This window comes from Cololabis saira, chromosome 16 (assembly GCF_033807715.1).
Source record: "Cololabis saira isolate AMF1-May2022 chromosome 16, fColSai1.1, whole genome shotgun sequence".
In the NCBI taxonomy this organism is placed as follows: Eukaryota; Metazoa; Chordata; class Actinopteri; order Beloniformes; family Belonidae; genus Cololabis; species Cololabis saira.
Window position 1 is genome coordinate 15,743,126 of NC_084602.1, and position 15,280 is coordinate 15,758,405.

The 15,280-nt window shown below is 44.1% G+C and overlaps 1 protein-coding gene across 1 annotated transcript in view; it reads left to right on the forward strand.

Annotated features, from left to right (window-relative positions):
- Positions 1-13,775, forward strand: part of plppr3a (phospholipid phosphatase related 3a) — a 34,366-nt gene extending 20,591 nt beyond the window's left edge. The window contains exons 5-9 of the mRNA XM_061743129.1: positions 20-215; positions 2,583-2,640; positions 6,709-6,882; positions 8,505-9,323; positions 11,569-13,775. Of these exons, the coding sequence (XP_061599113.1) occupies positions 20-215; positions 2,583-2,640; positions 6,709-6,882; positions 8,505-9,323; positions 11,569-12,588 (2,267 nt within the window). The 3' untranslated portion in view covers positions 12,589-13,775. The remainder of the gene's footprint in view (positions 1-19; positions 216-2,582; positions 2,641-6,708; positions 6,883-8,504; positions 9,324-11,568) is intronic.
- Positions 13,776-15,280: the final 1,505 nt, after the last annotated feature.

The following is a 15,280-nucleotide window of genomic DNA, read 5'->3' on the forward strand; positions in this document are numbered from 1 at the left end:
CCTCACCTCTCTCCCTCAGGTGTTCATGTGTTCGGTCTCCTGGCAACGGCCCTGGTGACAGATGTCATCCAGTTGGCCACCGGTTACCACGCCCCTTTCTTCCTCACCGTGTGCCAACCCAATTACACGGCCCCGGGGGTGTCGTGTGACAACAACGCGTACATCACACAGGACATCTGCATGGGAAAAGACCAATACGCTATCATGTCAGCTCGGTAAGGCGTATTATTACACTCTGACCCAGAGGGTCTCTGTTTGTCTTTCATTTCAAAATTTGCATCATTTCATGAAAAATAATTGCAGGCTTATGCAGATATACGGATACTGTGCAGTCGTTAGAAAGAAATACTCACTTTATTAAACACTGGGTTGTACTATATAAGATTTGAAATGTGTTTTATGATGATAAAAGGATGTAGAGCAGTTGCATATGTGAGTAAATATTGTTTGTGAAGGACATAGCAAAGTAAGTTTGCATCTGAAAAAGATTAGAAGAGATTTAAACCGAAAAAAAAAAGAAGTATCGCAGTGAGCTTAAGCTTCTTGGCATTTTTCTTGAACATCTCTTTGCGCAACGTTTCTTTGTAAGTCATTGTGCTCAGGTGTAGTGTCCCCCTTGGAGGTGTTAATGCTTTTGGACGGTCAGGGAGACCTTAAAAAGACAAAGAAGCTCAAGCATGTTGGTATGAACGGAAAAATCAGCACATACGACCAGCAACGATTACAGCTGAATAAAGAAATAATCCTAGTACTTGTAGTACAAGTGCAGTACAAGTACACATGATGGTACTTCTACACTTTGGGGGACTGATTGAGTTATAATGTCTTCCGTAGACATTAAATATGGCTTGTAGATTCCTCTCTAGGTTTGCTGAGTCTGCTTCTGGTTACTTCCGTTACGTAGCTCTGACATCGTAATAGAGAAAATGAAGCATACACTATGTAAGTTGCAACCAAAAAAATGTTGAGCAATTGTAATTTTTAATGACGTTACAGCAATTGATCCTTCTATCCATCTTGAAAATAATAAAAAATATGTTTTTGCCACTGCAAAAACAGCTATACTATGGCACAACTGGATGATTACGACCTTTTCCGACTAGCTCTCACAGTTGTAGTATATTGCATATTTGGATATTGGATATGATCGACTAATCATTTGTGCGCTAGAATTTTTCCTGGAAGTAGCTAACTGGGATACTTCTTGCATACTGCAGACTGTAGTTGTCACTTAGATACTGCATACTGTGTACTACATTTTGGAAAAAACTCATTAGACTCTAGTAATATAGTGTGCATTTTTAAAAACAGCCAATGCTGCCAAGTAAACCGATCACATTCGCGTCGTTCGCTTAGAAAAGTGATTCAATATTTCAAGTTGGTGGAGTAAAGATAAATAAACAAGACAGCAACACGGGATGGAGAGGAGATCACTGCTCTGCTTTTCTTGTGATCTCGTAAAGAACACAGCGCGATCAGAGATGGTTTGTCGGGCCGTTCAACCAGAGCCGTCGGGAGAGCTCTAAGTCCTGTCGATGCAGCAACTGATGATGAGAAACAGCAGAGATATTTCTGTTGCTCCGTTTGGTTTGACGACGTGTTACATGGGACGTGTTATTTGTGAATTTTGTCCTGTGCATTTGTGGATCAGATCTTCCTACTCATTGTACAAGTAAACTGCCTGCTTTGAAGGGGAGTTTTTCCTTTCTACAGTCGCCTTGTGCTTGATCAGGATGGGGGATTGTATCAAAAAAAAAAGTCTTGGTGCAATCTGCTGCTTTCTTTGGGCAGACTTCTTTTCATTGCCTTTGGACTCATTTGGAATGAGTTGAACTGTATTGTTGAAGTGCCTTGAGAGAAATGTGTTGTGTTTTTGCGCTAGGTAAATACAGTTTAATTGAATGTTTGATGTATGATTTCAGTGGGTAGTGCTAGCTGTGTAGCTGCAGTTTGATAGTTGAAAATGTCCATAACTTTTGAGGGAAGCAAAGCTGGCACTGCAATGCATGGAGCGTACAATACAGTTTGGCAACGTCTGTGAATGATGGGTTAGGAGATCTTATTGGCTGCAATTGATGGCAAAATTAAAGCTTAGGACAGAAGGAGTCTTTGTCTTTGTTTTTAAAATGTGTAATTTTTTTTCTCTTTATGTAGTTGTACATCTCATTTAGTCTATTTAATCCCTGTTTTCACCTCTGTAAAGCACCTTTAACTGCCTGTGGCTAAGATGTTCAGCCAGTAAAGATGTGTGAATGTAAAAAACACTTTGTACAACCAGGATAAACACACAAACTCAGTTAAAGAGCACCTTTAAGAGGCAGATTTAACGAGATTTGTGATCCGCCAGTGTTAACTCTAAATTAGCAGCTTTGACCTTATTCGCAGTAACGGGCCCAGTGCAGTTCTGCCATTCAGGTTTATGCGTCATACACAATCTTGACAAAAGCAGCCGTTTACTCAGGTTCATTCCAGAGGCAATAAACAGTCAGATTACATCAACGTTTTTATGAAAACATGAATCTTCTTGCTTTTTTCTGCCTTTTGCTCCTCCACTCTTAACTCTCCCCCTTTCTCCCCCTAAGGAAAACATTTCCATCCCAGCATGCAACGCTGTCTGGCTTCGCGGCTGTATATATCTCTGTAAGCACTTTCTTTTGCCTTACTTGATTACGATTTGCATGACATGTCTGTGAATGTGTCTGTTGTTGTCTCTGCAACCTTTAAATATTTAGCAAGCTAATCCTGTTTAGATTTATATTTTTGCAATATCTTGTTCAATGTGACAGAATATATACATATTTGTATCCCCACTGTTATTGTTTAAGACATATTCATGAGCTTTTGTAGATGACAGTTACTCGTTTCTTTGCCTCTGTGTAATCAAACTGTTCACTCAAAGACTCTAAATTCAAGAAAATAACAGGAACTGACTTTTGACGTCAGATTTTGGAGCTTGTTGATGTTCTGACATCAGGCCAGGGCTGATTGCAGCATCATGTGAACTATATACAGCTCAGTAGCAGTGTCTTCTTGCCATGAGGTAACACCATCCCACACCACCCTCCTCCACCAGTGGTCGTTGCCAGCTACTGGCCGTTTCACTGCTGCCTCACTGCCCCCCCAATGTCCTCATTAAAACTCACAAGGCAGATTGTTGATCAAGGGCAGAGAGGAAGAGGAGGAAGAAGAGGCGGAGGGGGAGGAAAGCAGCTGTTTGAGCTGATAAAGTTACAGCTCGAGGTCTAATCTTTGCGCTGATAACGGATTTTACTCTGCCCACCACAGACAGGCACATTTACAATTAAGAAAATAAAGAAATAATCGAACAATGACAAACTTTTTTTTTTATTTTGCTTTTATGCACCACCACAATGGACTTTAAATACACAATCAATATGCTTTAATTTAAAAAGATTTACAAAAATATGGCATTTAATGCTTAGGAACTGCAGCCAATTTAACCGCTTACGTTTTAACGTCTTTTTTATAGCATATCATCCGGTAGACGCAGTGATTCAGGGACTCGGCTTAACTGTAACGTTTAGCTGTGATGTATTTTCATCTGACCATATTTCCAGCTTTTACCTCGTCCTTAGTCCACATCTGACCCCAAAACACCCAGAAATTGTGCTAAACTGATGGGTTTACCCATAATACCCCATGTTGTAGTCCACTTCCTGGATTTGACCTGAAGCAGACCGTGACCTACGTTTTAAGGGTGGACCAGAATCCGCTTATCTGAGCCGAATCAGAGTTCGATTGCACGTTCACACTTCCCTAGACAAACCTGACTATTGGAGCAAACCCACTCTGGTCCTTTTAAACTGGACCAAACAGGGCTGGTGTGAATGCACCGTGAGTAGACACATTTTAACAGGTATTAAAATCATTTGCAGTCAATGCTTGACTTCTGTAGCACACGGACGTCACTAAATACTGTACTTAGTTGTGTCTCTTCACAAAGGCATAAGAGCTTGACGATTATACGTTGATGTTGTTGTCAAAGGTTTTCTCCTCAGTAAAAGATTGGTTGTCTTCCGTGGCCCTCGACCTCCCCGGTGCTTTCATTTCTATGCACCAAAGTCGCAAGTTTGGCCTTGCAAAGGTTTTATCTTGTTTTTCTCTTCACTCCAATGACCTCCTCCCGTTGCGCTGAGACTTCATGGCGCTTTCAATCAAACAGCTGCCAAATACCAACTCAATCGCTGATATCAACTCCATGCTTTTTAACTGTTATTTGTCTTTGTACTTACAAAGGGCCTAATTCCCACATTGTAAATGCCATATTAGTATGAGCACTCTTAAAATAAGCTAAACGTCTACATATTGATCACATCCAGGTTGTTTTATTGCAAATCCACTGTGGAGATGTGTAGAAGTAAACTCCAAATACTTCTGGATTTGTTTCATGAATTCAGAAAAACCTTAGTGAACTGACCCAAACACACGAGGAAGATTTCCTGTCGGAGCAGCAAGTTTCACATGCTGACACATTTCCCTTCTTTTTCTTCTATTTCTGTGCTTGGGAACATGGGCAAGATTGTTAAGGAGGTTATTTTTTGCAAGTTCTGCCATCCTGTCAGTCAACTGTCTTCTGCTTTTATATAATCAAAACATGGCGTGCATGCTGAGACTGTGAATGTAGAGAGAAATATGTCCTCGCCTTTTCTCTCACTTGTAGACGCTGTTCTGCTGGTAACAGCATCTGGTTCTGGTCCAACCAGTGTTCTGGGTTTAATTGACAAATCCAATCCAAGTCCAACCCAGAAAACTGAACACGTATCACAAAGTATTATTGACAGGACCGCTAAAATCAGTTTTTTTTTTTTTTTTAAGCAAAGCAGATTATATCAGTTTTTTTTCTTCTAAATGTCAAATGTCAAATTTTCTCCTTTTTTTCTTTTTTAAGTCTGTCCCCAAAAACCACAAGTCAACATTTTTGAATCTTAGTTCCTGTGTTACCGTTAAACCGTCAAGCTTTGGATATTCTGACAGATTACTTTTATTAGTATTATTATTATTATACCCCAATTTTAAAGTTATCCCAGAAACCCATATTTTATTCATATCAGAACAAACAAAAAATAAACAAATGTTAAAAGAGAGAAATTTGACCATTTAAAGTATTATCTTATTATGAAGTTGGTGGCAGCAAGACATCTAAACGAAAAAAAAGTAGGAACATGGTCAACAAAGACCTGGAAAAGCAAAACAACACCTGTGTCAGCTTTAACCTGTTTGCCAGAGGCAGTCTGACATCGATCTAAGCGGTGCTGTCGAGCGACCCACCAGGCATCCTCTCACCGCCACCGCGACGGGCTGATTTGATCCTCTGAGGGCCAGATTGTAGCCGTCTTTGCCCCCCAGTTGCACCTCTCTGTTTTATCACTGCACATAACGCTCACCTGTCCCAGCTTTGGAGCGAGGAGGGTATGGGAGTGCATTAGTGCCTATACACATCTTGAGAGGAAACGTTAATGCTGAAAGGTAGAAACAGATTTTAGAGCCAGTTATGCTCCCATCCAGACAATGTCCTTCTCACATAGAAAAAAACAACTAATTTAGAGTCAACAAACTCTGAGTTAAGAAACTGAAAGTTTTCAGTTTCAGTAAAGGTGATTCTGAGTTGTTTCAGTCGACTGCAGGTATGAGCCATCATCAATGGAGCTCCGATACCGTGATTCACCACGGCAACGCATCATGAGCGAAAGTGATCTAACTATTTTAGTTCGCTAGAAGGGAACATATTAGTGCAACCATATAATAAACACATGCATATTTCCAGACTAAAGTGCAACGCAGCTGCAGCAGAGAAAATAGCAAAGTGAGTGAGTGCACGGTCGAATTAAAATATTTAACGACTTACGTATGAATGGCAAATGTAGTATGTTCTCAATATGCACTGACTTGTAGGTGCAGCCCTGGGAGCAAACAAAGCAACTATAAAACAAAACAGGAAACGGTTAAATGAGCATGTTTCAGACAGGATGAATGGAAAAATCAGAAGATAAAATCTTTCAAGCTAAAGGGAAATTTCTTTACCCACACAAGTCTGAGCAGATATTAATTATTTTGAGCAATCAATGTTATCAACTTTTTTTTATCATTTTATATAATTAATAACCCAAGGTGGTTTCAATTGTTAGCATATATGGTATTTGGGGGAAGGTCAGGATCACAGACCCAAGCTCCTTATAAACCATCAGTGTCGCGAGTCTGATTCCACCCCGTTAAAACCTACTCACATCATTAATTTGCTTTCCTGACACGAATGTCAACTTTCAGAAGTCTCTAAAATGTGCGTTACATGATCGATTGCGTGATTAAGTTGAACTGCTTTGGGCTTCGTGAAGGGGAGGAGACAGGACGTGACTCAGGGTATGTTGGAGTAAACCTGCTCTTGACCAGCTTTACTTGACAGAGTTGGTTACCGCGGTAACAGACTCTGAAAACAGCTCAACTGACTTTCCCTGAGTTCGGGTTCAACATGCTCAGAGTTTAAACATGACCGGCTTTGAGAAACGGACCCCTGGGACCGGGGAGTGAGTCAAAGAAAGAGATAACATCGATCTGCCGAACTCCTCGGCCCTCACAAGTGTACGAACTGTTGCTGCCGTAAAAAGATGAGGGAGCTGTTGGTGGTGACCATCACCGTGTTACTGCTGCCATCAAAGCTGTCCTTTTGAGCCGCTGTGTCTGTCTTTGCAGATGTACTTCAACGCCAGCATCAACAGCACCACGAAGCTGCTGAAGCCGCTGCTGGTCTTCTCCTTCTGCATGGCGGCGGGCCTCGCCGGCCTGACGCAGATCACGCAACACCGCAGCCACCCCATAGACGTCTACGTGGGGTACCTGGTGGGGGCCGGCATCGGAGTCTACCTGGTCGGTTCATCAGACGGGGCGGGGGAATCTTAACAAGTTCATGAAGTCAGATGAAATTACAAGGCTCAGTTATATGTTTTCAGGATCATTTTAAGATAATTAAACACTGTGATCATTGGGGATGGGAATCGAGAACCGGTTCTTGTTGAGAACCGGTTCCCAGTGTTTCAATTCCTTGGAATCGTTTGCCTTTTTCCCAAACACGGAGACAAAGCGGCATAAACGCTCGAAAGTTTGGTTACATTTTACCAAAAAGGATGACAACAGGGCGACAATTCTTGCAATGTGGACATTTTAACAAAGGGGGGAAACTGTTAGGACTCGGCCGGCTGATGCGCTGGGAGCGCGGAGTCAGCCAGCGTCTGGTAAGGCTGATTTATGGTCCGCGTTACACCAACGCAGCAACACGCACCGTACGGCGCGCGTCTTGTGTAATTGTTTTTCGTTAATTTCTACAGAAGAATATTTATTTTATTATTATTATTTTATATTAAATATTTTACTGTATATTACAAATCATTTTGTGGGGACCCCCTGGCACCATCGAGGAGCCCAAGGCTGGGGGCATCTTAAGACCTCATTATATTTTTTTTGTTAACGATATAAAAGTTTTATATCTTTGAACAAAAAAGATCGGAGAAACAAAGAAATTGAAACAAAGAAACAATTTTAGTATCAACTTTGTTTTATTAAAACTAAGTTGATACTAAAATTATTTCTTTTTAGTATTTTAGTATCAACTTTGTTTTATTAAAACAAAGTTGATACTAAAATTGTTTCTTCTCCTTTTTTCCAAATGAGAATCGATAAGAGAATCGATAAAGAATCGAATCGATAAGCAGAATTGAAAAGAGAATCGGAATCGAAAAAATCTTATCAATTCCCATCCCTAGTGATCATTTACCACATCCCCTGTTTTAGGCCCGTGAGCTGAATGTTCGTGTGCGTTAAAGGACTTCATCCCCAGGGGGAGAAGTCAGCGTTGAGCGTGCAGCATGCGGGGAATGACAGCATGTACATAAATAGTCTGTTTTCGTCGCGTGACTTGGCTGTTTTGCAGCGACTCAGTTGTCTTATTGTCTTATTTTAACGGTTTCACGGCTTGTGGGAGCAAATCGCCTGGGTTTTCTTGTCACCTCTCCTCCCTGTGTGGCTTCCATACTTTTCTGAAACAGCTTTTTTATTTATTTATTTATTTATTTTCTTGTAGGCTATATATAGCTTTTTCTATTACCGAGGGAAGCAGCGGGGGGGCTAGGGGGGTGAATAATCCGATAAGAATTCTCAAGAACAATTTCACACTTCATTTTAAGAAAACTTGTCGCTGCAATTCTCCACGCTTCCTTCCTCGTCTCGCTCCCTTTCTCCCCCGTCTCGCAGTTTTTAAGAAGGGGGAGTCTTTGCTCCTGTCATTAAAAGATGATGACGGGAGGGAAGAGAGTGATTCATGCTGACCTCAAACAAAACATGAGCCATGAAAGATGCCTATTCATGCACAATCTGTCCACAGTTTCTCCTCCAAAAGATAAAAAGGATGCACTTCCCCTGTTTAGTTTTCATTTAAAATCATGCCCCTCATCTTATCGGTTATTTCCCCTCTGCATCCCTCTTTCCTCTTCCAGGCTGTGTACGCGGTGGGGAACTTCAAAGCATCAGAGGAGGACGCTCCATCCTTGCAGAGACTGGGCTCGGTCCAGCAGGAGGGCCTGAGGGTGTTGAGCCAGCGCAGCCACGACTCCCTGTACAGGAAGACTCCCAGGGTGTCTGAGAGCAGGGAAGAGCTGGGGGCCGGCCTGGGGGTCGGCGTGCGCAGCAAAGTGAGGAGGGAAAAGGCCTCCCTGGCCTCCCTGAAGCGGGCCAGTGCTGATGTGGAGCTCCTGGCAACCCGCAACCCCATGGGCAAGGAGACCATGGTAACCTTCAGCAACACTTTGCCCCGAGTCGCCAACGGCAACAGCCCCATCTCCCCCTCCGAGGAGCCGATCCCCACGCAGCGTCACATGACGTTCCACGTGCCCTTTGACCCCCAGAGGTCTCGGCAGCTGGTGTCAGAGTGGAAGCAGCGCTCGCTGGAGCTCCGCAGCCAGAGCTCGCGAGATGAAGACGAGGGAGCGGACGACAAAGACGGAGGAGGTGAAGCGGGAGAAGGAGAAAACCACGGGATGCCGCCGTCTCTTTATCCCACGGTGCAGGCCAACAGCAGCATGGCCACGCCGGCTGCAGCCAGGATGGTGGTGTCACCCCCACTTGTTCACATCCCCGAGGAGGCCTCGCGGCCACCGCCCGTTTCCCCCAAGAGTGCCAAGACCCGTGCCAAATGGCTGTCACTCACAGAGGGAGGAGGGGGGAAAGAGCCTGGACCAGGTCCAATCGCGGTGTCCACCCCCAGAGTGCCCAACACGCAGCCCAGCCAGCTTCCCAGCCAGCAAAGAGTCACTCAGGTGAGGTTGAAAGCCTGCAAATGATGCGAATGACTTGATCTCTCACTCAACCCGGCATATCAAATGTAGCCCAGACAGGAGAGGAGATTTAGCAGCTGCCAAATGTGTGTACGCTGAGTACCTTGATTTATTTCGTTAGTATTTTCGAAACAAAGTGCTGGAGGAAGCAATTTCACTGATTAAAGTCAAATAAACTCCGCTCAAGCAGTGATCACAGCGCTTGTTCAATCTTATTAAAAAGTCTTTGAGGGATGTCTCCAAATTAGAAAAAGCTGGGACCAAATGGAAAAGGCATATATAATAAATGCAGCAATTCTTACATTTACTCTTTAACTCTTTGCAGACCGCATGAAGCCAGGGTTATTTTGCCTTTCATAATATTCATCAATATTTATTTAAGCAGCAATTCAATGCAATTAAGAAGAAGAAAGAAAAAAAATTCAAACAGGACATTCCTTCAGGTGATGTAACGACGGTATGTAGGGATGTAATGAAAACAAAAAGCAGTATTCATGAAAGGCTGAGTATACCAGGAGAGGATCTCCTCATTAAAACCACGATTCTCAAAGAAGGACCAGAAGGATTCGTACGATTCTCCTTCTGCAGTGCATGTCACCGTTAAATGATTTGCAGAATCTGGAGGAATCTTGTACTTAAAGAGCAAGGGAGCAGGCCAACGCTTGACGCCTGTGAGCTTTGATTCCTGGGGCAGCATTTGATCGAAACCCGTCGATCAAATGCCGGCATCGACCTTTGGCGATCAGCACTGATGCCGAGCAAAGTTAATAAATGCCACTAAAAGAGTGAAAGTGGATCAGTTCTGAACCCCCTTTTGTTGCCATGGCGACAGACGGGTTTGCCAGTTGAGTTCAAACTGAAGTCCCGGCGGACTATGATGATCCACACTGAGAGCAGGGAGCAGGTGGTGGAAAGTCTGGGAAGGTGGTATGAGAGAAGAGGAATGAAAGTGTGTCCCAGCGTGCGTCTGGAATAATGAGGATGCAAGAAGTAGAGGCGAGGAAAGTATAGGAGTTTAATACAAGAGAGCTTTGATGACATCAGTCAGAAATCTCACCTCCAGAAGACATGATCACCTGAACTACTAGCTAACTACTGCTGGTGTGATACGGTCTACGTTCCTTTCCAGCGTACCCAAAGACGCTAACTACCAGCCAGGAATATTTGTTCAAACCACCTGAATCATCCTGAACAAACAGTAATAAGGCCATCATGGCATCACCCCTCAGTCCCCTATGTTTCCGTGGTAGCTGAGGAGGCGCCACACCAATATCAACTCATTTTTTTAGATGTAGCTGCCAGGAATAGAGATTTTCTTTTTAAAACTACATCTCATCAAGAAGCAGAAGTCTGACTGATTGGCAGTGGGGACAACAAATCATTTCTTGGCCCAGGTGAACTGACTGGGGTTTTGCAGCCTCCACAGAGAACAGATTCCTTTTGCGTTAATCTCAAGACACTTATTTAATGTTTATTATCAGAGTTCAAATATAATTTGAACTGAAAAATGACCTTTAAAACCTTAAAACCAGTTAACCTTGTCCAGAAGTGCCTTTGAGGTTGTGTCAGGGCTCTTGATTTCAGCTTCTCTGCAGAAAAGTGTATTTAAGTTTAAGAGCCGAAATGTTAAAATCTCATCTTTTCCCGTGACAAACAGAGAATCCAAACCACATTGGAACTATTTCCACTGGAAATGTTTAATAAACAAATAGCTGAAAGAAAAAGGCTCTGTGGATGAGTCAGGACTTATCAACAGTTGGTTCAGTGGAGAATTTTTAAGCCATAAAGGCAACCTTCCTTCCTTTGCATGGCCTTAAAAACGTCTGGAGGAGGAAGGAAAGACAAAATATTCACTTAAATTATTCATCTCTTGGTATTCTTAATGTTGGAATCTGTAAAATGTTCTGAGAAAAAAAATGAGATCATTACAAATTGATATAAAACATTATTCGTCCAGTGTTTCTGGAGTAAGTTAAAGGTCTGAAGTGCCAAAATGGGCGTATATTTATCAGATGAAATGAGACTGATATGAAAAAAATGTTTTGGGTTCATAATATTTGCAAAAGAATAAACTGTTTTCTTGATCTTGATTTGAAATGTTTATATGATGCTTGTGTTCTTTACAATATTTACCAGAACAAAAGCGTCTCGACTTTAATATCACATTTCCCATAACAAGTTGTTAGTGGCAGCTGCTGTCGTGACGAGGTTGTGCTCCATCTTATAGGTCATAGCGATGTCAAAGCAGCAGGGTCACGGCCCGGTCTCCTCGTCCACAAAGACGTCAGAAGGCGGCTCCTCCTCCGGCGGCGGCTCCAACTGCTCCGAGTCACCGTATTACCGCATCCCATCTGATCGAGACAGCTGCACTGGAAGCAACCCGGGGAGCATCGCCGGCAGCGGGAGCATCGTCACCATCGATGCTCACGCCCCCCACCATCCGGTGGTGCGCGTTTCTGCCAGTAACGGCAAGCCGTGGGAGTGGAGGAACACCATCGGCGGGAACATGATGAGTGGCGAGGCGGCGGACAAGCACCGCGCCATGCTGCAGCGGCAGGACAATGTCAGCCACTACCGGGATTACCGGACACTCCCCGTCAAAACAGACTCGCTGTGCTCGTCCACGACCAGCGGCGGCAGCACCGAGGGAGGGGCGGAGCTGCCTCCCCCACCTCTTCCCACCGCCTCCTCCCCTCTGCCTCCTCCACCTCAGCTGTCATCGTCCCCTCTTCCACCACCACCACCCCCCCAGACCTCTTCGTCCCCCTTGCCTCCCCTTCCCAGCTCCTCTCCGTTGCCTCCCCCTCCCCCTCATTCTGCCTCCTCTCATTTGCCGCCACCCCCGCACCCATCATCTCAGATTTCTCCACCTCCTTTCCCATCATCTTCCCATATGCCCCCACCTCCTCACTCATCTTCCTCCCAGATGCCACTGCCTCCTCACCCATCGTCCACCCAAAAGCTACCCCCTCCTCACCCATCATCCACTCAAATGCCCCCACCCCCTCACCCATGCTCGTCCCCGTTGCCACCTCCTCCTCCTCATGCCTGCTCGCCCATGCCTCCACCTCCTCACCCGTCCTGCTCCAGCATGCTCCCCCCTCCTCCCCACCCCGACCTGCTGATAGACCACGGCCAGGCTCTGTCTCGTTCCTCCACCCTGCCTCGCCGGCCCTCCGTCTCGGCCCACAGCCATGCCGAGCAGGAGCACTACTACAAGGCCATGCAGAACGAGCGGATGTTATAGTGAACATGAAAGACAGCAGACGTCGCTGTAACGTCCCAGATTGTACTTAAAAGGACTTTGTTGAAGCAGGCGGTTCAAAAAAAAAAACAAGGCTGTGACAAGTAAAGAGAAATTTATGACTTCTGAAAGATGACAGAAAGGTTTAGAGGTCTGTGGGGAAAGTCTGCAAGCTTGTACAAGCTCAGCGGGGGATCTGTTTTTATGGAGGTTTTTTTTCCCCCCTTGCTCATACATACTGCCACTGGACCGGCCGTGACTGGAGAGAGTATTGACGAGAAAAAAAAGGTGGAATGAAACGGAGCCTGGTGCAAAAATAAACCCCGTGCTCACCTCTCGTTTCAGCATCTTCTCAGTTTCCCGAGGCACGCTCAAAGAAGGAACTCTGGAGGCTGCAGCTAACAGAGATGCTGTGTGGTCGGGGATTTGCTAAATTGAGTTTCCCCTCAAGAGAGGGGATAAGACTGTGAAAACAACTACAGGCAATCTAGCTCATCTACAACCCGTGCAGCTGTTTGAGGATACCAGACTTCACACACTGAGAATATCTTCTTATATCTGGCTCAAACAAGTTTAAGGTTCTTATCTACAACTCGCACAAGTATGACAGCCTTTAACTCATCTAAATAAACTAAACCACATGGGTCATTTTTATTCCTGATGCCAATCAAATGCGTCCATGTCCACCAGACATCACTTGCTCAAGAAGTCTTTGTGACCGTGCGGCGAGTAGGGGGAAGGGTGGGCGCGAAGGAGGACCATGCACAGTTGAGTGCCCCTGTACAGACGTCCCTTAATGGTGTACTGTTGTAAACGTAAGAGGCAAAGAATTGTGAAGGAAAGTATTGCTGACATTAAAAGGGTGGCCGCGCAGCACAGTGAGCCCGGCAGACGGTCGGTCTTTGCTCGTGGAGCAGAACTTGGAGCTGCGCTGAGGAGATTAGCATTTCTTCATGAAACCATGCTCACACATTCTTCCCACTTGCCCTCTCTGGCAAATCACAATAGTGGTGGGAACATTAATGGGAAACTACCCAGCCAGTGGTGAAACATGACATAATCTCCAGTATGTTGGCTTAAAAAGCTGCAGGTTGGTCGCAGCTAACTGGCTTCGTAGATTGGTAAAGGGACATTTTTAGGTTGTAAAAAAAAACAAAAAACTTTCTTTGATATCCATCCATGCTTTTAAATGCAACTGTTTTGTAAAGGGGGGGGGGGGGGGGGTGCAGGAAGCACTTCATGTTTTTATTCACACTTTACTTAATTAGCTACTAGTATGTCCATCTGTAATTGACACTGTTCACCCTTTAATGAGTTTGCCTTATCAGGGAGTGATGCTTCTTTTTTTGAGGTGTAAAAAAGTTTGTTGAGTGAATGATGGCATGAACAGTCATCCTGCAGCATGATGGGCCTGCAGAAATTAAAAGCATTAAGGAGACAAGCCCAGCTGAAGCGCCACTTGCTCACTCACTCCAGAGCTTTTAACCCACAACACACAGTCATCAGCAAATGTGGGCTGTTTGGTTGCCATGGAGCTGTGGACGTTCAGGCAAAATACCTCTGCTGATTTCAAATTGTGTCATTTAGGAGCAAGCGTCTTTATTACTGTGAAAGTGTTTTGTACGTTTCTGATTCAAGGACCAAGAGAAGTTATCCAGGTTAATAATTATCTAAAAGTACTCATTCTGAAATCATTACTTCACAGTGATTAATTGCATGAACCTTTTTCGGATCTAATGAAACATTGTGTGCATATATGAGCTTTGCATCCACGCAAGACGATGCACAAATGTTTTGTGTGTGTTTAATTATTTATAAACTAAGGGTAAAACCAGTAGTTTACATTTAAAGTTAAAGGTTTAACCCAAAGATTACAAATAAATGTACAACCAGACAGCACTCATAGGTTTTATAAAAGCTGTTATTCTGGCTGACTTAGCTTCTCGTGCCAACTGACATTACCTCATGCTAATTCTGATTAAATCTGTCCAAACATCCTCAATTCTGATGTACCTATCATCAGAAACAAGCTAAAAGAAGGACAGGTGGGCTGGTCAGTCAAGTTGGAGGGCACTGAGATGATCCAAAGCAAAAGTTACTCAACAGGAAGAGGTAGGAGCTAAGGAAGTTGAGGCGGTTGAGCTGCTATTCTCAGGCTAGTTTTGCCTAGCGGCCCTCAGCCTGTAGAAGAGAGCTGCTTCACTCTGCTTTGCTAAGCACCAGCCAGTAGTACAGTTGTCAGAACAATAAGCCATTTTATCTTTAAAATAAGAATGTCTGTGCTCTGTTATGTTCTTATTCACGGCTCAGAAGTCAGGTCAAGACAGTGCTAGGTGCTAAGTGGCAAAGCTGACGACAGCTCGCCAATAGCTACGGCCAGCACATCAATCAAAACACCATGTCCCTAATTATGCATGAATTTTTGGCTTAATATGTTTTTACCTGCTGAGGTACTTAAACATGCAAGCCCTGTATACTGTAAATATGTCTTTCTGCTGCAAAATTGGACAGTTTAACATTTGGGATCAAAGGAGATTGACGCTGGATTCACACAGTAGCGTAGCGACAACGCCTGGGGAAGGATGTGTATGATGCCTCTGGCCTACGCTGTTGTCACAGCAGGGGATTATATAAGCTTTCCATGGCCATTTTTTGGTTACAGATGACAAACTCGATGCTGGCGTGTGAATCCAGT